At 38.2% G+C, this 25483-nt stretch overlaps 1 protein-coding gene across 2 annotated transcripts in view; it reads right to left on the bottom strand.

The window, feature by feature from the left end:
- Window positions 1–322: 322 nt before the first annotated feature.
- FMN1 (formin 1) overlaps window positions 323–25483 on the bottom strand; it is a 523482-nt gene continuing 498321 nt past the window's right edge. For both annotated transcript variants that reach the window (XM_072623605.1, XM_072623606.1), the window contains 3 exons: window positions 23292–23441; window positions 3002–3086; window positions 323–884 (listed from right to left, as the gene is read on the bottom strand). In XM_072623605.1, coding sequence (XP_072479706.1) covers window positions 840–884; window positions 3002–3086; window positions 23292–23441 — 280 coding nt within the window. In that variant the 3' untranslated portion in view covers window positions 323–839. The remainder of the gene's footprint in view (window positions 885–3001; window positions 3087–23291; window positions 23442–25483) is intronic.

Here is a 25483-nt window from a genome sequence, read left to right as displayed (position 1 = left end):
GTAAAACATCCTTGCCACTTTTTCCTCTTTTGGACAAGCAATGAATTTGATCCTCAGACTGTTCTGCTTATTACTATGTTTTTGTCTTCTGGGAGTTGAGCATGCAGGATTCCTGCATACCTAGGCTCAGAGGGAAGAACACCAGTCATCATACCAAAACAAGGGAATTAACTTAGTGCAGGCCAACTACCTGGAGTCATTAGACATTCTCCTTGGAGAATGAAGCTCATGGTTACTTCTTCCCCTCCTCACCAGTGTGCAACCTTTTAACCTGGGATATTTACAGAGTCTTGGGTCTCTAAAAATAGTTGTAGTAAAATAATAAAATACAGGATATATTTATGTATAGAAATCTTCAGCGCTTCTGAGGAGAAGGATGCATGTTCTTTCCAACATGATCAAAGTAGGGCCAACCATCAAAGCAGTAGGGAGTGAAGTCCAAGGCTTAAAAAAAAATCTTATAGGGCAGGTGTGTTGACAACAGCTCCCTCCTTCATCTGTTGAAACATGTATATCGAGCTCTACTCAATAAGCGTTGAATAGACGCTTCCATCCATTAGTCACTTAGCAGAGGAGATTCCTTGGCTTCCCCAAGGTTTAGTTACCAGAATTCTTTCTAATGTCCCTGTAAACAGCTTCTCATTGTTCCTCTGGCTTCTTGAGGCTCTTCCTTTGCATGGACCTGGAGAGCTTTCCTTGGATAATCTCAGGAAAAGTTGAGCAAAGCAAATGTTTGGTAACCAAGTCTTCTACCAAGTGCTCTCAAGGGCACTGGTCAGACTGTAAAGCATCATGCAAGGTTATCAAGTCCCATTGTCATCCTTTTCACATGTCTCCTTTCAGTTGGTGGTCACACTGGCTTCCTTCTGACGCAGTCTTTCTTTCTGTTGTTTAAGAAAAAAAATGAGTTTATTATCATTCCTTTCTCTAATTTTCCATCTGTTCTCAAATTACAACAAGCATGTGGTCTAGAAAGCTGTGTTGAATTGTCTGAAACATGCCAAAGAGATGAATGCTTCTCTGTCTATCACTCTCTATCCTACTGTTCTGTCATCATCCTGACCCCTTACCCAGCCCACCAACCAATTTTTTTTTTAAAGCTTATTGCAAAATTAACCCCCGGAACACCAGGACTCAGAGTAAGTTCTAAAGGATAGCAGATTACTCTTTGTTCCCCTTACATCTTTCAGGGCCGGGCTAAAGTGTATTACCCAAGGATTTCATGGAAAGAAATAGTGATTTCTCATTCATGTGAATATGAGAAGTTCCTGTTGCCAGACTGAAAATATCTGCAGAAGACCGACAATAAATATTCTTTCGCCAGTTAGAACTGTTGCTGCCAGTATATCCTTTCCATTAATTTTTTCCCCTTTAGATGGATGGTGCATATAGTTCTGTTGAGTTTACATAAATAGAAACAAGTGTACATGGAATAGAAATATGAATGCACACTTTCTGTAGGTTTAATATAGATGCATGTTGAACATGTTAAGGAGATGAGTGTTGCTTGCAAGAATTGACAGAAATGTTTAAAAGACCAACAGGCGCTGGTATAGAAACATGAGAGAGAGAGAAAGGAAGTTCCCCGAGAAATAGACAATAATTTGTACTGCCAAAGAGAGCTGCCTGTCATCTATGGGATCACAGTATCAAAGAACATAGATTAAGAGTTGGAAAGGAGCTTAAGGACCAACCAGTCCCTCATTTTAATAATGAGGAAACTGAAGGCCAGAGCTTAAGTAACTTGTTCAAGGTCACACAAGTAGCTACTATCATAAAGGAGATTAAAACTCAGATCCCCTGACTCTATATATTCAACTTAAAAAAAGTACCCAGCTAAATTTAAATACCATCTTTTTATTTATGTATTTGTATAAGGAATTATCTGATTGACTTCTTTATACTTCTCATACAAAAAAAAAGTTGTTTTCTACTTAGAATCTGGCTAGTTGAGGTCAATTTATACTTATAATAATGCTAGGTTATAATTATAATAATACAAGCCCAGAAAGTCTTCCATCTGACAAAACAGAAGAACCCACCTTCTCAATAAACACAAGTAGTCTAAGTGGGATGAAATTTGTCTGGGAGAATGACACATGCAAGATGGGAGTGGCAGAGACCAAAAACAGTAATTGTTTGGAGAATGGACACACAATCCAGAAATCTGACAGTCCATATAGTCATACAGGCATGTGAGATGCAGAAACATAGCTCAGAGGGAACATGGACTCATTCTGCCATCAACCAGCAGAAGCAGGTTCTTTGGATCATAGTTTATTTCTTATCAATGTCAAACAGCACGCATTGAGCTCCTATATGCAAACAGTACCAAACTTCGGAGGAGCTACCTTACAAGGCTGTCATGAGATACAGTTAAACAAAATGATGGTAAAGCCTTAAAAAAAATCCCACCATTTAAAAAAACCTGCTTCTGTTTACTAGAGAAAAGGGTCAGTTAAATATTTCTTGGGTTATATTAATCTACCTCCCATTCTATTTTTGGTTGAAATTCAATGTAGCCCTTTACATTTTAATTTTGCCCTGTTTTCAGTGAGTTACCAGAAGCCAGGAGAAATAGCACTGGGCTGGGAAGCAGGAAGCCTGGGTTTTAGCCTAGGTATTGACACCCTTTTTCATGGCTTAGCAAGATCACTTAAATTTCTTACATCTCAGTTTTCTCTTCTGCTGAAAGAGAATACTGGTTGCCCTTTCTACGGTGTGAATAAATGAGACCTCAAATATGAAGGTGTTTGGGATATTTCAGAAGTATGGTATTACTGAAATATAAATTATCATGATTCTGTTTTTATAATCTACTGAGAAAAGGGTGTGAGAATTCTAAGGAGATCAGGTTGGGCTTATTGGTAATGGTATCCATTTTAATTAAGGAAAAGGAGAAGAAGGTAACCTTTATGAAGTTTCATTTTTTAATCTCATATTCATTTTTGCCCCCAGTATTAAGAAAGCATTGGTTACACTGAATAAAACATCTCATTACCAGACTGGCAGTGGGATTGATTTTCTTTGTTTCCACCTTCTTTTCTGCTGTTAACTTGTTGACAGTTTCCTGGGCCATTTTCAGTCTGAAATGGAGAGAATAAAGAGAAATGATGAAGAGAAAGAGGGACAAAAAAAAGAGAGAGAGAACTATATTAAGCAGAAACAGAAGAAATCATTTTTAACAATTGTTTCTCCATTTTCCAATCAGTTTCTTGGGAGTTTGGAAATGTTGGAATCATTTCCAAATGATTAGCAGTGTTAAAATTCAAGGTGGATAATTAGATTTTAAAGTTCAGCACTCTCCTACCACATTTCCTAACTGATTAGTTGATGTTTTATCAAAACCAGAATTCCTTATCAAATTTCTTCACTGGAAGGTTGTAGGTCATCTATGACCTTTAAGGACCTTTCCAATTTTAAGCTTCTATGTCTCTGAATATGTGGTAGGTTCCTATTAACTAAATATCACATATAGTTTCTTTAACCCTCAGCAGGCATTTTGCATGGTTAATTGGATTCTGCTTCTTTTCCTGCTTATCAGAGACAATTCTGAAAATTGAAACTCTGGGGAAATTTTTAGAAACTAGAAAATTTCAAGCATGCATAAAAAATTAAACAACCCACAAACTTAAAAAAATGTACCCCTTCTTTCATGGATTTAAATAAGGGAAATCCACATTCTTTACTAGTTGCTAAATATAAATCATTACTTGCCTGAGGCAAGTGGCTATTTGCAAGGCTAATTTAATACATTCAAAATACACATCAAAATCAATCTTTCTGTCTACAGTTGGGAGTTAATCATTATGAATTGAAACCCTACCTTGTGTACATGAAGAGTGAGTGTGGGGGTGAATAAAATGAGAAAAAGAGAGAGAAACACAGAAACAGAGTCTGACTTGCATATGAGTATAGATTTATAAGACAACCAGAAAAAAAATTTGCCAACTTGATAAACTGGGCATTTCTTGACATCGGCATAGATCTAGGCATGATTAGATGGTAACAGAACTTGAAATTCCCTACTTAGGAAACCTGTTCGTTTGCAGAAATAACTGTGCCAATTCCCATTCAAGAAAAGAATGTATTAAAAAGATTGAGCCCAATTTAAACCACTTCTGAAACACTGGATATTGAGATATTCGCAAAGCAAAGCCACAGTAACGGAGATTTGCAGTGTAGTACACTCCACCTGAAGCAGCTCTTTTGCGGGGCTATTAGCATTTCTTTTAAAAGAGATCTGAGTTCAAATTCCACTTCTGACACTTAATAGTTGTTTGACTGGAAGTAAGTCACTTAACCATTCTCTTTCTTCATCGGTAAAACAGGAATAATATCTATACTACTTAACCAAGAGGTGGGTTATGAGGATCAAGTTATGTACTTTAAACAAAGTGCATTGCAAACCTCAGATAACTTTATAGATGTTAGTTACTAGTATTATTATTGATGGTCAATCATATAAATTGCTGCACTACATTGTTCTTTATGTATATAGATTGTGTATGAATGGGAGAAGTGTGGGATATTGCTAGAAGGGTATATTAGTGGCAGACTGAAAAGCACTGTCCTAAGTTCTATGTTAGATACAGTCTTCCTCTCATGGAGAGCACAGAGTAGTAGCAAGGTTGTTTGTCCTTCATTCTGCAAGAGGACCATGACTAGGGAAGGCGATGTCATGACTTGCAAGTGAATTAGATCTAAGTGAGGCAGGGCTATGCAAAGTCACCAGCCTCACTTTTTCCTCCGGAGCTATCTGGGTCCAGTGGCAAGATGGATATCAAGAGATGGCCCTGGATGCAGTGGGAGACCTTGGCCTTTTTAAGCTAAGGTCTTCCATTCAGTGATTAAAGCCAGGTAAGAAATGAAGTAAAGAATGGTTTCTTCTACCTAGTAAAAAAAAATAAATCTGAGAGGGGAAGACCCTTAGGGTTTCTGGCCAAAACCAAAATAGTGGCCATTTGCATTTACTCTGAGTCTTTAGGGTCTACACAATGAGCAGGTGGGGCTTGGGCTGGGGTCTAACAGGCCAATCAATGAGAGTCACAAAGATTTGGGTTTAAGGCATGGTCCCTAAAAAAAGAAAAGTAGCCTGTCTTGGGGAGTTAGCAATAAAAATTTATTCCTTTGAGCAGAGCCCCTGCAGGTGAGGGGATGATTCCCTATGTGGACAGGGAAGAGAAGGAAGGAAGGAAGGAAGGAAGGAAGGAAGGAAGGAAGGAAGGAAGGAAGGAAGGAAGGAAGGAAGGAAGGAAGGAAGGAAGGAAGGAGGGAGGGAAGAGAGGGAGGGAGGGAAGAGAGGGAGGGAGGAAGGGAGGGAGGGAGGGAGGGAGGGAGGGAGGAAGGGAAGAAGAAAGGAAGGATCTGGCCAGTCGTCCTGCATTTCCCATTTGGCCAGTTCATTCCTTCATTCCTTCCTTCCTCTCCCTCCCTCCTCTCCCCCTGTCCACACTGGGAATCAGTAGTGGGGTGTCATAAACACAAAAAAAGGAATGAGTTGTTTTCATCAGCATAGGCAACTTCCACTGTAGTAACAAAATGAAACACCGTATTAGGTATAATACGAAAGTGTTGGAAGAGAGACATTAATCATATGACTATAAAATCTTTCTGACAATCTCATTGGAACTTCTGAGGATACATCCTTTAGGAAAACAAGGGAAAGAAATAGGTAGATTTTTTTTTTCCAGCAGGACAGAATTTTCAGATCTCACTGGGTTTATAACTTAATTGTTTGTATTTGACTCCACTGAGTAATGTACAGACTTACAGGATCTTCTCAGACAAAGTGTCTCAGCACATGTCAAAATTATACAAATGTTTGTGACATAAGAGATCACAGAGATTATTTTGCTGCATGCTAACATCAAGTAAGTTTTTCAAAGGGAGCTATATGTTGGCAAACAGCATTTTGACCTGTGTCAAGGAATGTAAGAGGCAGTTTGGTATGGTGGAGTAAATTGAGTACTGAATTTGGAGTCAGGAAGATCTGGGTTTAAATTCTTGCCTCAGACACTTACTGTGTGATCCTGGGCAAATCCCTTACCCTCTCTGAGCCTCAGTTTCTTTATCTATAAAATAAAGGGGTAGGATCCAATGATCTCAGCAGTTCCTTCCAATTTTAAATCTGTAATCCTACAATCCTGTGTCTTCCTTAAAGTTTAAAAGGGTTTTTTTAAAAAAAATTAATAGTCAGATTCTACAAATGCTCTTATCCATGGATGATATTATCCCACTTTCATTGGGAAGGGAGAGAAAGGAAGGGGACAAGCTTTTGTCAAGTGCCTACTTTGTGCCAGAAACTGTGCTAAATGTTTTACAAATTTATCTCATTTGATCCTCCTAACCACTGTGGGAGGCAGATATTATTCTACTGATTTTATAGCTAAAAAAACTGAGACTTAGAGACATTAGAGATGGTAAGTGATTTACCCCTGGCATAAAATTAGCAAGTAACAAGGTCAGATTTGAACTCAGGTCTTCCTGACTCCAGGCTGAATGTTCTATTAATTATGTCACTTAGTTGCCACTGAGCCCTGGATGACTCCAAAACTACCTCAGCGAATTCAGAGTCATATGATGGATACTGGTCTAGCCATTCACATGGAAAAACAAATTAGATTAGAAATGGATTATGACATGCACTTAGATGGAGAGCCTGTCAAATTAATTCTCTTGTGTATATATATATATATATATATATATATATATATATATATAGATAGATAGATAGATAGATAGATAGATAGATAGATAGATAGTACTACTACTAAAGGGACAATGAATTTGGCCCCAAATTTAATCACGTGAGGAGATTTGGCTTATGTGGTGAGGAATAAGGTATAAGAAGAGAGGAAAGGTAGGGAAAATGTATCAAAGAGAAGATTTTCCTCAGAAATCTTTTTTTTTTCTAGTTAAATGAGAAATACGCCCTCACCTCCCAGAAGTCAGTTTCTCTCTTAATTCCCTGTTAATTCCTTTTGACAGGGAGTTAGATCTTTACTCTTGATTCTGTTGGGGGAGGGAAGAGGAAAGAGAATATACCTGAAGGTCCTACACTGTCAGTGCTGGCATAATCTTTTCATGACTTATGATCACTCCAATTTTCTGAGGGATTTCCAGATAGGAAATGATGTCAGCTTATTCCAGACCAGATTTATACATCAGAGATTAACCAATGTCCTTAGACTTGGGTAGATGGATTTATTATTCTATTGCCCTCTAACGTATCATTAGATCATGTTCTATGAGAAAGCAAAGACTGAATATGTGGAGATGTTTATGGGAAAAAGGTGGGAAATCAGTTTTTACATTAATCAGTTTATACTAATTTCCTTAATTTATATTGATTTGTTTATACTAATTAAGTAATCAGTAAAAAGTTAAATGAGGTATTGTATGTCTAAGTGAAGGAGGGGTTGCAGGGACAGGACAATTTGGGTTGCCATAGATCACATTCTATATCTGAAAAATCATCAGGGTTACAACACTGAATGTACTTGTGGTCTTATGAAACTTCTAGGGTAGTTCCCTGGGTATTGATGGGATTACTTCTCTGGGAAGAATGACTGCCAACACAGTGCTTCTCCCAAAAGGGTTATTCAGGGACAACTGGAAGTTAAAAATGTGTTAAAAAAGATAAGGTCTCTTGAAACTACAAGGAACCTGACAGCTGGAGTTCTACAATGACAGAGCTCCATACATAGCCTGAGTTCTAACAAAGCTAATGAGACACAAATCAACCCATGACTCCTCAACCAATGCCTACTTCCTAGAAAATAACTTAGCATCTTAGCATAGTCTCTGCCAACCAGAAAGCAACCATAGGGTCAGGTCTATGAGAGCCATAAGCCAAAAGAAGAAACAGGAAAATAAGTAAAATATAGGAGTTTCACTTTCTCCTCTCACACAAGGGTAGCAATTTTATTTATAGCCATGCCCCTTTTCTTGCCTATTTCTTATAGTCTTTCTCTCTCCCCACACTGGTATCTTTTACTCCTAAAACTTCTAGAATAGACTGTGGTGTCAGAGGACGTTGTCGTTTAATCATTCAGTCATGTCTGACTCTTCATGATCCCTTTTGGGATTTTCTTGGCAAAGATACTGGAGTGGTTTGCCATTTCCTTTTCCAGCTCATTTTACAGATGAGAAACTGAGACAAACAGAGTTAAGTGACTTGCCCAGGGTCACACAGTTAGTAAGAATCTGAGGCTGGATTTGAACTCAAATCTTCCTCACTCCAGGACCAGCACTCTATCCACTGTGCCACCTAGCTCTCCCAGAGTCAGGGAACATGAGCTCAAATCCCACTTCTGACACTTGTTACCAATGTGAATTTGAGTAAACAAATTTTTTGAGTCTCAGTTTCCCCATATGTAAAATGATAGAATTGGACTAGATGGTCTCAGAAGTTTCTTCCAGCTCTATGTATAAGATCCCAACAATCCTAAACTCTTAATAGTTGTTTGTCCATCATTCTGGAAGAGGACTGATGATATCAGGAAGATGCTATCTTGACTTGAGAGTGAACTGGATTTAAGTCAGGCAGGACTGATTAGCCCAACTCATTCTGATATGGAAACTTATTTTTTATAGATTCAACAATTGTTTGAGCTGAAAGAAACCTTGACACCACCTAGTCCAATCTTCTCATTTCAAACTGGAGGAAATTGAAGTTCAGAAAAGTAAAAATGACTCATCCAAGGTTGCTCAGCAAAATGGTGGCAGGGATTGTATTAGAATTGAAGCCATGTCATTCTCAGTTCAAAGCTCCTTCTTATAGCATACTTTTTTGGTAATAATTTGGTTGCATTCATTTGAACACTTCTTCTAATGTTAATAATACTTCACTTTATCAGTAGGTATAAACATAATCTAGGGTAATAGGCTGGTTACTGAACTGATATTTGATAATGAAATTACCTGTTTTGAGTCATGCAGACAATACCAAAGAAGTGATCTTAGGAATTCAGAAGTAGTTTTAAGTTTTGGACTGGGATAAGAGAAGTAAAATGACATCAAAGGGTGACTTTGAATAGGGTGACTTTGAAATATTAATCGCTGTGTGACCATATATACGCCATCATCCAAGATATTAAAAGTTAATGGCTTTGGAAACTTTGGTGGACAAAGGCATAGAAAAGGGAGGCAATTAGAGGCAAGACAGCTTAAGAAATGCAAGTTGGTAAATGCATGAAATATGACCAGCTGTAACATGAATCTGTTTACAAGACGACCTAATATCACTCACCACTGTAACAGAGGTCAAAATAAGTCTAAGGAAATTGATGAGGCAGATTCCATGCGCCAACATGAACAGCAATGAGTCTTTAAAAACTGTGGCAAGTTTGCTTGCCTGGGGAAAAACCCAAGACTGCTGAGAAATGACAGAGAAAACTAAAGACCCAAACCACTATCACGTGGCTCTCATGACTTACTACATACAAATAAATTCCCAATTCCAGAGTCTGCTTCAGAATACGTGGAGAACATATGCTGAAAAACCAATGAAAGAACAGGCAGTTTAGTCAGGTCGGAGTTGGGTTCCATTGAGGGGTAGAAGAGACTTTCAACTAGAAAAGACTGCTGCCATTGGCTCTAGACCCTGCAGGTGGGAAGAACGTATCACTATTCTCCAATCCTTATTCAGCAGTGTGTTGCAACATGAAGAAGCTTTTGCTGCACACTTCTCTATGGCATGCTTCTCCTGCAACCCATTGGAGAAAGCCTGATGATTTGCCAGGTTGTGTTTGGGGAAAAGGAACCAAAAATAACAGTGATGGTACTGGGAATACTGCTAGAAATCTCCAGTCCTGTCTTTGAGAGAGGAAGTAAAAAAGGAGATGGGTAAAGGTACAAGGATGTTACAATGGCGGTCTACCAACTCTTTTGCTCTCCAAATGACCTGAAAGCTATGTAGAGTCAGGACAGAGTTGAATACCCAGAAGAAGGGAAGTCACAAAGGTGATCCAAAAAGATAAGCTGATGGTTTGGCAGTGGGTGCCACATGACGCACACCCTCAGCTCCTCACCTGACAATTCAGAGCTAACCAAAAGACAATAAATTTCCTGGTTAGGAGAGTCGGGGGTATAACCTGCATTGATATTTTGTTTGTTTGGCATTAAGTGTCTTGTACTTGTAGAGGAAAGGGATGGAGGCATAGTGCCTTGCAGATAAAAGGGCTTAATAAATATTTGCTTAATTTAATTGAAGCGGCAATAGTCCACTTTTCCTGGACACTGCCTCAGAGGCATGTTCTCAGCTTGCTCTAGGGAGGTGGTACAGTTCTGGTGGTATTCTTAAAGTCAATACCCAGCAACAATTTTAGGAAGCAATTTTTAATGTCAGGTTCAGTTATCACTACAAGAGCGGCAGTTCCATTCTGGCCATACAGAAGAATAATTGTGCAGATTCAAGGAGGGATTTCGGAATTAGCCTGAGACAAGGAGGGACCCCAGGGCCATACTAGCTAGGTGGCACAAAGGAGAGAGGGCTGAGCCTGGAGTCAGAAAGACCTGAGCTGGAGTTCTGCCCTGGACACTTATCGACTGTGTGACTCCACTCAAGGCACTTACCCTCAGTTTCTCAGCTTCAATTTCTTTATTTCTTTCCCAGAGTATAATGGGGATAATAATTGTGAGTGTCAGATGAGATTATATGTAAAGAACTATGGAAATCTTGCTATATCATAATAATGCATATGCATATGTAATAATGCATATATGTAAATAATATGATAATGAACAATGCTAATTATGAATAAATTAATTAAGAATTCATGCCACTTCTGTCAGCACTCCTAACTTTGTTTTTTATGCCTCTAATAAAAAATTTTTAGTGGTTAATAACTGTGACAGCTGGTAAAGTGGTAAATAAAGTCATGCTGTATTTTGCACCTTTGGGGAAAAAATTCACATATATATGTACACATACAATGTGTGTATATATACATATATATACATACATACATATAAAACCACACACATTTCTCCTAGTAGTTCAGGTTGTCAAAGTCAGTGAAATATGGTAAGTAAAGCCAGTCTCCTTTATTAGAAATAAACAAAGAAAACCCCCACAGAACCATTCAATTTTACTTGAACAATGGATAATGATGAAATGTTGACAATAATTAGGATAGCGGATGATGAAAGATTGATAGTCCCTGGGAAACACTGTTGAACTGTAAGAAAGTATGACTTCTAATAACCCAAAGTGTGTGTGTGTGTGTGTGTGTGTGTGTGTGTGTGTGTGTGTGTGTTCATCCTAGGTTGCCAAAGAAGACCATGGCATCAGAGAAATGATGACATGACTTGCACTTGACTTTGAGTGAGGGAGGGCTGTGCAGGTCACCAGCCTCACTTCTCCTCCAGAGCCATCTGAATCCAGTGACCAGATATTCATCAGGATGACTGGAGATGACCCAAGATGAGGCAATTGGGGTTAAGTGACTTGCCCAAGGTCACACAGCTAGTGAGTGTCAAGTGTCTGAGGTGAGATTTGAACTCAGGTCCTCCTGACTCCGGCTCTGGTGCTCTACCCACTTCACCACCTAGCTGCCCCAATAACCCAAAGTAGCTGAAGTGAGAAGTACAGATAGTACAAAATAACAGATAAGCTAATATGCACTCATCTTTGGAAGATGGGGACATACATTCAGATTGAGATAGATCCATATTCTTCATCAATTCTTTGATGCCTGATCCTGGCCCTATCTCCCTCTCATAGATCAGTTCTGTTGGTGACCAAGGGTATGCTGGGATAGTAGGAAAATTGAAAATTAATCTCAGAAGCTTTTGTCTTAGAAAGCACCATCACTTACTTAGGAATGTGTGTGTGAATGAGTGTGTGTTTGCCTATTATATGAAGGTGAGAGAATAAGATACCAAATTTTACATCAACCAAACTCCTCTTTCCAGCCTCCTAAGCAAAAATTCTTCTTTTCCCCTTTGAGGAAGTTTCCTAGTGTCCAATAAACCAGTCACAGAAAGAGCCACTTCATAGTTTTCAATGTGATACCACATGGAGAACCAAAACACACTCTAACTTCAAATGATTAATTACTTCCCTCCTTATTTCCAAGGCTTCTTTTCTAGTCCACAGGAGAACAAGAGTGAAGGGTGTCCCTGGAGTGCACAATCAGTTCAAAGCAATCATTCTGCACCTAACAGATGTAACGCCCCAAGCTAACCAGGAGATTGCAAGAAGTAATAGGTCAGAAGGAGTTATCTAACTTAATAGCTTTTAGATTGAAATTCTGAGCCCCATAGAGTAAAACTGAAGTTTCACAGGGGATTCTCAGGTTGTCCTTGGAAAAATATTTCAAGCCTTCATTATGAGGACATATGTATGACGGCAGATATCAAGTCTTTGTTTTTTGGTTATAAAACGTACCTCCCTCACTTGCTCAGTCTCACCCAGTACCAAAAAAGGTAAAATTGTTTGGAAGAATGGGGGGCAGCATTTTGGGGTAGGGGAGCTTTCCAGCCAGCCCTCAAATCACACCATGCCATGAAGTCAACCTCCTATTCCACCTCCACCCAAGACTGGTCCTGTCAAGAGCTATATAGACAAATAATTTTAAAATTCTGAAGCTGGATCTTAGGAGGAGTCTTACTTAAGGTTTCCACTGATCACTGCCAAGGAAGGGAAATGGAGTGAGGACAGATGCTTCCTTAAGTCCTTCTCTGAGCTCCCTCTGTCTCTCTGCTTGGTGAAGTCCTACTCATCCGTCAAGATTTAGGTCAAATTTAGCTCACTACATCTGCCTCACGCCCTTCCCTCAAGTTTTCCCTATTAGTAGCTTTTCTTCACCACTCTCATAGCATTCATTTGCTTAAGCATTTCTTTTGCACACATATTCAACACAATATTCTCATTACATAACTATATGGTTATAGAGTGTGTATTTTTTATTTCATTCTAGATGATAAGACCCAGGAAACATGGGACTATGTCTTATTTATTTGTATAGTTCCTTCAGTATCAAGCACAGAGCTTGTGCATTTCCAAATATCTATAGGTTATTTCTACTTGAATGTTCCAGTACCACCTTAATCTCAATATATGCAAAATGGAACATATCATCTTTCTTCCAATTGGTTCACCTTCCCAATCTCTCCATTAAGTCAGAGTTGTTACCATTTTTATAATGAATAAATGAATTGGATGAAGTGCCCCATCTCTCCACAGCAAGGGCATCCCTGATTTTGATTATCCTGAGGTAGTTCATTCTAGCAATACAAAAGAAAGAAGCAAGGTGTTCCAACTTAGGGTTCAAAGTGGAGAAGATAGAACCAAAATGATCCCACCTCCCAACCTGAACCAGATCCCTCTTTTCCTAGATGACTCTCTTTTCCTCCAAAGTAATTACTTTGGGTTTCAATAAGGAGAGAAAGAAAAGGTGAGGGAAAAAGAGAGTTGGAAGAGACCAGTTGGAGAGGAGGTACAGTGGGTGGGTAACCTGTGGCCTCGAAGCCACAGGTAGCCCTCTAGGACCTCAAGTGCAGTCCTCTGACTGAATCCAAACTTCATAGAAGAAATCCCCTTAATGAAAGAATTTGTTCTATAAAACTTGGACTCAGTTAAAAAAAAAAAAGCTGCACCTAAGGACCTATAAGGATGCACATGTGGCCTCGAGGCTGTGGGTTCTTCACCCCTGTCACCTTCTTAAAAATAGGAGGCTGGAATTAAAGCCACCAAATGAGACAAGAAGAACTGCTTTTCCTTGTCCAGTGCTTTCCTTATCTGCTTCTGAACAGTCCCAGACCCTGCTCTAACTTAATGAAATGGGAATCCAAAGACACCTCCTCATTCCTTCCCAGAGCTAAATTAGGGTTCCCTTGAGGTCTCATCTGACTTGAACTCTTGAATGCATGCCAATAATATCACAATCTAAATGAATCAAGTGAAGGCTTACCTGCCTGCAGCGGAAAGATTAAGGAAATAAATGAATATACACATATACATGCACATATATAGGTGTGTGTGTGTGTGTGTGTGTATACACACATACATGTGTGTATATACACACACAGGAATTATATGACTATAAAGGTTGTTAGATAAGTAAATAAGTTAGTAAGGAACTATGGAATTTTTTCCCCTGAATATATTTTTTGATGTAGGAAGAGAATAGGTATTCATTGTGAGCTTACTATATGCTGGGCACTGTGCTAAGAATGTATTTGATCTTCACAATAATGCTGGGAGGTAGGTGCTATTATTTCCATTTTATAGTTGAGGAAACTGAGGTAGACAGAGGGTAAGTGACTTGCCCAGGGTCACACAGTGAGTAAGTGTCTGAAGACAGATTTGAATTCAAGTCTTCCTGACTCCAGGCCCAGCACTCTATCCACTGTATAATATATATGTATATATATATATACCTACCCACATATATTCACATATTTATATAGTCAACACACACACACAATTATTTCCTCTTGGAAGATGCCTCCCAAATCTATACCCCAAATCTTGAACTCCAGTTCTAGATTTCTAAATGTTTACAGGATCTCTACTTGTATGTCCTTTTATCAACTGAAACTCAACATAGTTGAAACTGGACTCATCCCCTTTCTCTGTGCTCCATGACTGGCTCACCTTCCCAACTGCCCCATTGAGTCAGTGGTATTACTGCTTTTACTGTGTTCCAAATCGGATATATTAGGGTTTTTTCCCTCATCCCTTCTCTCCAGTTTGTCACTAACTTCTACCATCACTTCTTTGGAAATCTCAGGATGAGGTCATTCCTTTTCATTTTCTCTGTCACTGTTCTAGCTCATATCTCTATCACTTAATGGCTGTATTACTGAAATGGCTTCCTTGCTGGTCTCATGAACCCTAATCTCTTTCTTTCAATTCATTCTACATACCACTGTTATACTTTTTAATTAAATGCTTTCCATCACTCGCTTGGGACTGAAAGTCTTTCCAATTTGCTATGGTTTTCCTGAGTTTGTGGTCTGCAGGCATAGTCTTGGAGAAATCAAAGTCCTTATTTCAAAATGAGGCATTGGAATAGGATTTTAATCGCCAGTGGTCAGACTAGTCTTCCTACAATACCATTTCTACCATTATCATTTTTCTTCTCAGAAGCCCCCAATATCTCCTTATGGCTTACTAAAGTTCAAGATCCTTTAGCTAATTTTCAATGAGTCCCACTATCTGACTCTATCTTACTCATCCATTCTTATTTCCTTCAACTGCACCCTACAAGTGTTAACTTCTTCAGGGTTCCTCATATAAACCATGTTCATCCCTACCTCCACGCTTTTACTTATATTATTTTGCCCTATGTGAAATAACTCCTTTCTTCTCCTGGACCTATAATAAATTCTGAGCGTTGAGCTCAGTTCAAGTGTTACCTCCTCCATGATGCACTCTCTGACTTCTATAGCCCATATGATCTCCATTTCCTATTATAATATTATTAGCTATTATATTTATATTCAATAAGACACATTTTTGCATTTATTTCACAGAACCATAGACTCTTAGGGCTGTAAGAGATCTCCAGGCATTACAGGTCATATAGTACAATCTTTTCATTTTCTAAATGAGAAATTGAGATCTGAGAAATACAGTGACTTGCCCAAGGCTTCATATAACTCATCTAAATTCTTCCTACACCATGCTAATTGTTTCATGTACATTTGTGTTTCCTCCACAGATCTCCAAGATCTTTGAGGGCAGGAGCCATGCTTTATGTCTGCAGGCAACTTAAACTCATTGTGTCCAAAGAAGAACTCATCTTCCCCCCCAAACCCTTACCTCCTCCAAAATTCCCTATTACTGTCAATGGTACCACCATGCACCCAGTCACCAAGGCTCACAACTTTGGTGTCATCCTTGACGCCTTTCTCACTCTCAATGCCACATATCCGATCCATAGCTAAATGTTGTTTTTTTTTTTTTTTTCTTCACAACATCTCTTCTATGCATCATCTTTTGATTCACAGAGCCACCATCCATGTTCAGGCCCTCATCACCTCTTACTTACACTGTTGCAATGGCTTTCTAATAGGTCTCCCTGCCTCGAATCAAAACCCACTCCAAGCCATCATCCACTCCGGTGCCAAAGTCACTTTCCTAAAGCTTAGGTCTACCCATATTTCCATGAATTCCCCCTTCTTATCTCCCCACACCCCTATCAAAGGTATTCTACGCTCTTCTGTTATCTCCAGATTCAAATAGAAACTCTTCTGTTTGGCATCAAAGCGTGTCATAATCTGACCTCTTCCTACCTTTAGTCTTTTCACATTTTCCTTTTCACCTTGTAGTGTCTGATTTAACTGCGCCTGGAATCAGGAAGACCTGAGTTCAAATGTGGCCTCAGACATCTATTGGTTGGGGAAGTCATTTAACCTCTATCTCTGTTTCCTCATCTGTAAAGTGGGGAAAATAATAACAGCTGCCTCCCACGGAGGCTGTGAAGATCAAATGAGGTAATACTTGTAAAATGATTATCACAGCCCCCGGGTACGTAGTAAGTGCTATATAAACTTCAGCAAAATTGTAGGATGATCAGCTGTGAATGACTTAGCTATTTTCAGCAATAGAATGATCCAAGACAGTTCTGAAGGACTTATGATGAAAAATGCTATCCATACTCAAAGAACTGATGGTGTCTGGAGGAAAATTGAAAAATACTTTTAAAAATTTTCTTTATTTTTCTTGAGGTTTTTCTTGTCTGTGATTTCTTTCACAATATGACTATTATAGAAATCAAATTGTTTGCCTTCTCAACGAGGGAGGCTGAGGAAGGGGAAAGGGAGAGAATTTAGAACTCAAAAGTTTTAAAAATGAATGTTAAAAATTATTTTTACATGTAACTGGGGAAAAATAAAATACTAAATAATTTTTTAAAAAAAGAGTCCTTTCCTGGTCCTCCACCTGCTTGTGCTTTTTTTCTTTGAAATTACCTTCCATTTACTCTGCATATATCTAATTGTTTCTAGTTACTTGTTTTCTTACTAAAAGTAAGAAGCTCAGCTTTTGCCTTCCTCTGTTTCCCCAAACCTTAACACAGTACCTGACATAAATAAAATAAGCATTTCATAAGTATGTTTTCCTGAATAATTGATTCAATTTTAGGAAGCAGGGTACAGAGGAAAGAGGCATATAATCCTACGATCTGATTTAGAATCAAGAGAACTGGGTTTTTTAAATCCTAACTTCAATGTTTACTGCTTCTTGGACTGCAGCATGTAAACCAGATCTCAGTTTCCTTGTTGTAAAATGGGGATAGTACTAAACTACCAGCTTCACTGGGTTGTTGTTCGTGATTTTTAAAGAGCTGTGTAAACGTAAGTCGCTATAGTACTATACCTTTATAATGCCCATAGCCCAAACTACTAGGCACATGGTAGATATATAATAGATCTCTCCTAATAGATAGTGTCAAGGACAGATTATTTAAAGTACCTTTTATATACGGGATCATAGATTTAGAGCAGGAAGGGAGGTCTCAGAGGCCACCCAGTCCAACTCCCTCATTTTACAGATGAGGATACTGGGGCATAGAAAAGTTAAGTGATTTGCTAAACACCACACAGCTAGCAAGCTTGATAGGCAGTATTTGAATGGAGATCTTCCTGACTTCTGTGTCCAGCTCCCTGTACACTGTGAGTGTTGACTCATTTTTCAGTCATGTATGACTCTTCTTGACCTCATTTGGGGTTTCTTGGTAAAGATCCTACGGTCGTTTGCCATTTCTTTCTCCAGCTCATTTTACAGAAGAGGAAACTAAGGCAAACAAGGTAAAGTGACTTTCTCAGGATCACTTGGAAATGTCTGAGGCCAGATTTGAACCCAGGAAGAAGACTCCAGGCACAACATTCTATCCACTGTGTCACCTAGCTGCCCTCTACACTATACTATACTAACTCTCTAAAACTGTATAGCAATTATTTACTTAAGGGTAGTTTTTTTATTGGACAGAGCAGCAAAGAAACTCAAAGTTCAGGTGTTGGCAGTCAATGCTAGTTGAAATTTAATCATAAAGATTAGATTGTAAACTCCTTGAGACCAGGGATTGTGTTTTGTCCCTGTTTATGTTACTCTGTACTTAATTCATGTTGATTGATTGATTGAAGGTAAATGGTCTCTGGAGTCCCGTTGCTAGTCAACGGGGAACAGGATTCATTTTATAAATCAAAGTATAATGACTATTTGTACCATCATCAATGGTCCCCACATCACTTGAATGAGTGATCATGCCTCTCCAAGAATCTGATCTACTCCAAAAAGGCAATGTGACATAGTGGAGAAGACCTAGATTTGAGTTCTGATCCTAACTGTGTGACTTTGAGGTCTAATTTTAATATAACTTAATTTATTACCTTTTTTAAAAAAAGATAAAGTATAAATTTATTCTGGATGAACTCTAATCCTATACTTTTAGTTTTTGTGAGTAGTTATAAGATCATGTTTTCAGACTATATTATCTCTAGGATTCCTTCTAGCTCCAAATCTTATTATCTGCTTTGATAGTGGGAGAGAATTTATTCATGGCTCTCAAAACTACCCATAGTAACAACAATAAAAAGTTATATATGACCACAGCAGTTACAAGTGATGTACTTTAAAAAAATCAATTCAAAATTTAGTTGGGCTGGAAAATAAAGTAACCACTTCCTTATCCTGTATAATAATTGTTATATGTATAATGGAATCTCTCCTTTGCATGTCCCACAAAGCTCACCACACTCCTTATTCACTCATTACCTTCCCATTGTGGACTCTTTAAATAATATAGCTGTTTGGTTTGGCTCAGAGTGAATGAATAATTACCAATAATATTCCCCACGTGGTTTCTCTGGGAGGTTTTTACCTTTTGTGAATTTCAACATATATTTGGTAGGCAAGTCTTCTCAATTAAGTATTAGAGTATTTTATAATGAAGGTATCCCAGCCATAATTAAGCAGCAGTAGCTTTTGGGTTATGAAACTCATAGAAGCAAACTCAAAACAGAATGTTATCAGACAATAAGAAAGACTTAACTGCTGCTTGTAACTACGTCATGTCACTATTGTCTAGACCCTTTCCAAGAATCGCTGAATATTAAGAACTGGCAGAGATCTCAGACATAAATCTTATCTAACCGGTTCAAGGTTGACCTTGGAGTGGGCAGGTCTAAGGGAACTGAATATTTGGAGTGTCACTAGAGTGAAGATGAGAAACCTGAGCCCTAGAGAAGTTCAGTGATTTTCCCAAGGTCAATAGGAAATTAATGCAAAGCTAGGTCTAGAAGCTAAGTCTCTTGGCTTCATATGGTACTCCTTTTCCTCTACCATGAAGGCTCCTAGAAATATATGACATTTATAATAAGTATAAAATAATACACAATGTGTTTAATATAATATATATACATGCACATATATTTTATGATAAATTTTATAATTCATAAATTTATAAGACACAATTTAAATTTTATAATAAAAATATATAATATATATATATGCTTTAAATGGGAACTGTGATATCACTGTCATAGGGAATTTCCAGTGAGGAAACTCTCACTACCAAAACAGATGAGTACCTGCTTGGTAATTTAGAAAGATGGGGGTTATTGAAAGGAAAAGTGACTTGTCCAGGCTCACACAGCCAATATTTGTCAAAACTAGGACTTGACCCAAATCCTCCTTACTTTGAGATCAACTTTCTATTTAATAGGTCACATTGTCTATCTATTTTATAGATAAGAAAACTTTGCTTTAAAAAAAATCTCAAAATTAAAGTAACTTGCTAAAGTGACAAAGGTAATAAATTGAAAAATCAGCCAGGTCTTAAGTCCACTATCCTTCCCATTATATCATATTTTCTTAAATGTCTGGGTATAATAGTCTGCAACATGACTAGTCACAGAGTTGTGAAAATATAAAACTTTACAAACGCCAACATACAACAACAAAAAAATGGGTGCTATCTCTACCTTATCCTCTATATTTCTCGAGGTCTAATTTAGCTGCCCTTAATATAACTTAATTTATTACTTTTTTTTTTAAAAAAGAAAGATGAAGTGCAAAATTTTTCTGGATGAACTCTAATACTATGCTTTTAGTTTTTGTTAATAGTTATAAGATCATGTTTCATAAGGGCATTTATTTTATTTTTATGGTGGCAAATGGATTTTGAATTTTTTTACTATTAAGGTACAATTGAGTATTGTCATAGTTGATTTACAGTCTAAAATTCTAATGGTCTACTTCTTATGGTATGTTGTAGGAGGATGCCTTCCATCTATCAGTTGGACTAAATAGCCATTGAGGTTCCCTACCAACTTTCAAATTCTGTAATTCTCTGAGTAGGTCTGCCATGCATGCTCAGTGAAAATGAGAAGGGAGTATCCAGTTTAATAGTACTTTTTACAACTAATAACTAATAGGTTAGGCCAGTGCTTGGCACAGAGTAGGTCCTTAATAAATGTTTATGGACCAACAACTAATAGTTGCTAATATTTATATAAGGCTTTAAAGTTTGCAAAATGCTTTACCTATGTTATTTGATCCTTACAACAACCCTGGGACATAGGCATTACTATTATCCCCATTTTACAGATGGGGAAACTGAGGCTGAGAGAGCTTAAGTGACTTGCCTAAGGCTCCACAGTTACTAAGTTAGGAAAGATTCAAACTCAGATCTCCAAGCCATGGAGTCCAGCCCTCCTGGCTGACATCTAGCTATTGTGAGAAGGCAAATTGATTATTTTAAGTCACCCAAGGATCACTATATACGTCTGAGGGGACCCAAAGAACAAAATATCTGCCTTTTCAGATATAGTACAACCAAAAGTTCTCACTGATTATATTACCCTTGAGCAAGTAGCAGACAATAACCAAGATCTTTAAATAAGTTTCCATTATCATACATAAACATGTTGATAAACTCTTACTTAATTAATGATTTCTTCAAAATATTTTACTAGACATCATTAATTTAGAAAGATTTTATCTGGAGTTAGAAATCAGGGGGTTTCCATGGTACAAAGAATGGTTGGAATGAAGAGATGTCCAAGACTGCCAAATCAGAGGTCTCCAAAACTGTCTCCATCTTAAAAATTTTAAACTCAGGATCCTTACAGAGAACAAAATGGGCAGTTGTTTTCAAGAGAGCAAAGCTTTAAAAAAAAAAAAAAAAGCCTATGAGGACAAGCTGGGGAAAATGTGACTTTGAAGAATGGTGAGTTCCATTGCCCTGGCAGAAAGATGATAATTCTGGTCTGAATGGGCAAGAGAGTTCACTCCTTTGGCAGAGTGACACTCATTAATTTGTGCACTGTCTGGCACTTCAAGTCTCTAGAATGAAAAATAACTGATTCATTTCTCTTGTTCTGATTTTTTTTTGGGATTTACTCTTGACCAAGAGACCCTGACTGGATGTATAGGAAATGCTACTGGATATTATGACTGAGGTTCTTTGTGGGAAACCAGCGACAAGGCTACTTCATCAAAAAAGCAGGGCGTTAGGGGCATCATCTTTTACAGGGAGCTTGTAAAACACAATATTCATTTTATAGAATTGCTACAGTAGAAAGAGAAGTGGTTCTGGGTTCAAATACTGTGTCTGACATTTGTTACTTGTGTGACCTTAGGTAAATCACTTGAAGTCTCTGAGTCTCAGTTTCCTCATATGAAAAATGAGAGGGCTGGATTAGATGGCCCCTGAAGTCTCTACCATGTCTCTGGTTATCTAAGCTCCTGTGCTCCCAAGGGTGTTAGTATCATGATATCAGAAAGGCAATTAGTTGGATATTGAGATTATAAGAATTTTGTTGCAAACTCATTGTTTAACAAGAGTGTCTTAATCTCTTCTTTAGCTGCATGGAGCAAGTTTAGTAACCCTTGCTTTCCTAAGGTGGGGACAGGGGTGGATGAGAATCTCTAAAATTGTCCCTTGATAATGTTTCACAAGAGTGCCAAATATTAATGCCAGTTAAATTTCAGAGAAAATCCTACAATTCACAAAGAACAAGCATAACCTTCATGAATAGATATAAGAAGACAGCTCCCTGCTCCCACTCCTCTGCAGAAGCAGGAGATCTACATGAGTAGAATATTGTATATATTTTCAGATATTTTGATGTATTGACTGGTCTTGCTGATTTTTTTTTCATCTTCTTCTACTTTTCTTTTTTCCTGAAAAAATTTTTTTTTGTTATATAAGACAGCTTTCCAGGAAAAGGCAGGGGACAACAAGTAGGAGGAAATTCAGATGGTGTAATAACAAAACATGTAATTAAGATTATTTTTTTAAAAAGCACTGTAACTCATCAAAAAGCTCAGATTTAACTTTTGGGTCATGACAGCCAAGACCTAAATATCTTTTTTCCCCTAGGTACAAAATTACAAGCCAAAATCTCTCTATTTTATAATCTCAGGGCTCTAGAAAGGAGTGAGTCAGTAGTGAGGAATAGGAAGAACTTTCAATGAATATTTAGTGTAGATACCTTCTGCAGGAATACATTCCGTTACTTTGGGAGATTTCTTTTTTTCCTTTTCACTCCTATCCAGCTTGCCTATCCATATGTTTTGCAGGAATTCAGACCTGCTTGAAGTCTGGATGGACAGGAATCCTTTCAGAAGGATGGCAACCTGCTAGCAGCAGTTACAGTCACAGATATAGGCAGGGATGTTCTCTATGGTAAACACGTGGCAAAATCCAGGCTTTCCAAGAAAGAAAACAAAACCCCAACAGACTTGAGGCCGAGGTTTTCCTTTTGCTCCCAACTAATAAAATCAAGAGGTTGCAATGAGACCTCGCGGCATGCAGTTTGATGTCCTGAGCAGGATACAAGGAGTCAGAAGTGGCGCTGTAAATCCAGCGTGGGGCTTCAACATTGTGTTAAGTGTGGCCTGAGTCTCAGGGACTTCCCTTTGATGCAAGTTCAGTATATTAATGGGAAAAGCATTCACTTTTATTTGTCTGTACTGTCTGCGACAGCAATACCACCTCATTTAGACCAGCCCAACATGAGAATGCCCAGAGAAGCAATCTGTTGCAAATTAGCACTGCTCCCCTTTCATTTTACTAGCTAGTAATTGGAAGGGGTTAAGAAAGTGTAACTTATCAGATCATGTGTGTTTATCTGCTTGGGAGGGGGGTGTGTGCAGCAAGCCTTCCCTGAATTTCCCTATGCACCCCGAGGCAATAATCTTTCCTTGATGTCCACTTGATCTGAAAGCAAACACTGACGCCTGTGAAATATGGCAGTGTAATTTGTTAAGTTTGGGAAGGCAATTTCCCAGACTCCTGAAGGGGGTATTAATGACTTTATTAGAACCTTACCTTTCTTTAGAAATATTTTTACTCTCTCGCTTCCAAATGGTCTTGAAGTCACTACAGAATTCATACCACACCATAAACACATAGTTGGGCGTGATCTCCTTCTCACCGGACTTTGGCTTCATCCCAAAATATCCTACCGTTGTTTCAAAACTGCAGGAGAGAAGAAAGATGAGAGAGGGAGGCAAACTGTCAACACGTAAACCCACTGGGGGATCTAGGTTTTCCGCAAGCCTGGTTTCTGACTCAGTAGCTCAGTCCAATAATTATTGTAAATTCCCTTCAACCTTGGAGAGTTATTACAGCCCTGACCACCAAATATGACAGTCTTCAAACTCTCATTGTTTCTTTGGGGGAGCTATTTTGGGGATGTATCTTTTGGTCGAGGAATCAAAATGCACAATTTGTGTGTGTGTGTGTGTGTGTGTGTGTGTTGGGTAAGGGCAGAGTGGAATAAGAGGGGAAAATTTTGAGTTCCACTCCTTTCTCCCACACTAGATGTAAAATCAAGATAAAATGGGGTACACTGAATACTGAACTAGGCATAAGAAGATTTGGGTTCTAATTCCAAGGTCTGCCATTAATTGCAGGTCTGACCTTGGGTCATTTCCTTGTAATCTCAGGGCCTCAGTTTCTTTCTCTGCAAAATGAGGGGGTTATGGTTTCTCCAGGAATAATATTCTATGATTCTCCCTAGCCTAGCATAATTCAATAATATATACAGACTCATATCAACTCATACAACATAGGTGGTACAACCAAAGTCAGATTTTCTTGGGAGATGGAAAGATGTTTGGGCTGGAAGAAAATCCCTTGTAAAAATCTAGTAAGAAAAAAAACAAAACAGGCCTCAAAGAAAAGAATCTCCATATCCTACAGATTCTTTTTTTTCATTCTTCGTTGTTTAGTCGTTTTTTTAGTCATTTCTGACACTCATTTGGTGTTTTCTTCAGAAAGACACCGGAGTGGTTTGCCATTTCCTTCTCCAGCTCATTTTGCAGATGAGGAAACTGAAGCAAACAGGGTTAAGTGACTTTCTCAGGGTAACCCAGAAAGAAAGTCTCTGAGGCCAAATTTGAATTCAGAAAAAGGAGACTTTCAGACTTCCAGGACCAGCACTTTATCCATTGCATCATCTCCCTTTGCATTCTCATCTCAGTTTTCTCAGTATCTACCAGTAACTACCTCACAGGGTTGTTGTGAGACTCAAATAAGGTAAATTATCTAAAGCACTTTGCAAAATTGTAAAGTATGATATGAATGCTAGCTATTATTATAAGCAGCTAGGTGGTGTAGTAGATAAAGTTCTGGACATGTAGTCAGAAACAAGAGTTCCAGTCTGACCTCAGAAATTGTACTAGGTGTGCCACCTTTGGCAAATCACTTAATCTCTGTCAGCCTCAGTGTCATCACCTGTAAAATGGGGAAAATAAGAGTGCCTGCCTCACAATGTTGTTTTGAGAACCAGACAACATGCATTTTACAAGCCTTAAAGTGCTATGTAGATCAGTGATTTTTAGTATAGAAATGCCTAGGTCCCCCAAACTGTCATTCTTTGAGTAAACACAAAGCTCTAGGTAGCCAACAATTTTTATTTCTAAACTTAAACCCTGCCTATTCCTCATTCACTAACCCTCATTCACTCCTCTAGTACCAAAAGGCTAATTTGCTAGAGGCAAGCACACTTTAGTAAAGTTGGACCTCTTTCCTAGGGCATTGGAAAGTAATCAAAGGCGTTATGACCAGCAAGGTTTATGACTCCATGCTCTATCATCTCCTGCAGGCTCCACATTTTTGTGGCCTTTCTGAATACAGGACTTCTCTTGGAACTCTCTTCAACAGTGATTATAAAACTCTGAAGCCCCTTTACTATTATGAATCATACTTTCATCTCATTTTCAATTATTGGGCAATATGTATCTCATAAGATTTTTATCACATTTCACAGATGAACTGCTAATTGATTCCATGGCCATGATTAGGCGAGATCCAAGCTAGAACTATAGCTCAGAGTCCTATAAATTCTTTTTGCTTCTGTAAATAAAAAAAAAATCTGTTTTTAGTACAAATTAAAAATGTTGGTCAGGCACTTTTACATCCTAGTTATTAAAAGAATGGAAGTGCAGGAAGGGAGCAGGTCAATATTTTCAGTGGTTTCCTAAGACAATGAGTCTGGTAATTTTAAACATACATAT

This window comes from Notamacropus eugenii, chromosome 7 (genome assembly GCF_028372415.1).
Source record: "Notamacropus eugenii isolate mMacEug1 chromosome 7, mMacEug1.pri_v2, whole genome shotgun sequence".
In the NCBI taxonomy this organism is placed as follows: domain Eukaryota; kingdom Metazoa; phylum Chordata; class Mammalia; order Diprotodontia; family Macropodidae; genus Notamacropus; species Notamacropus eugenii.
Note: the sequence above shows the minus strand (reverse complement) of the source record. Positions and strands in the feature narration are given on the sequence as shown.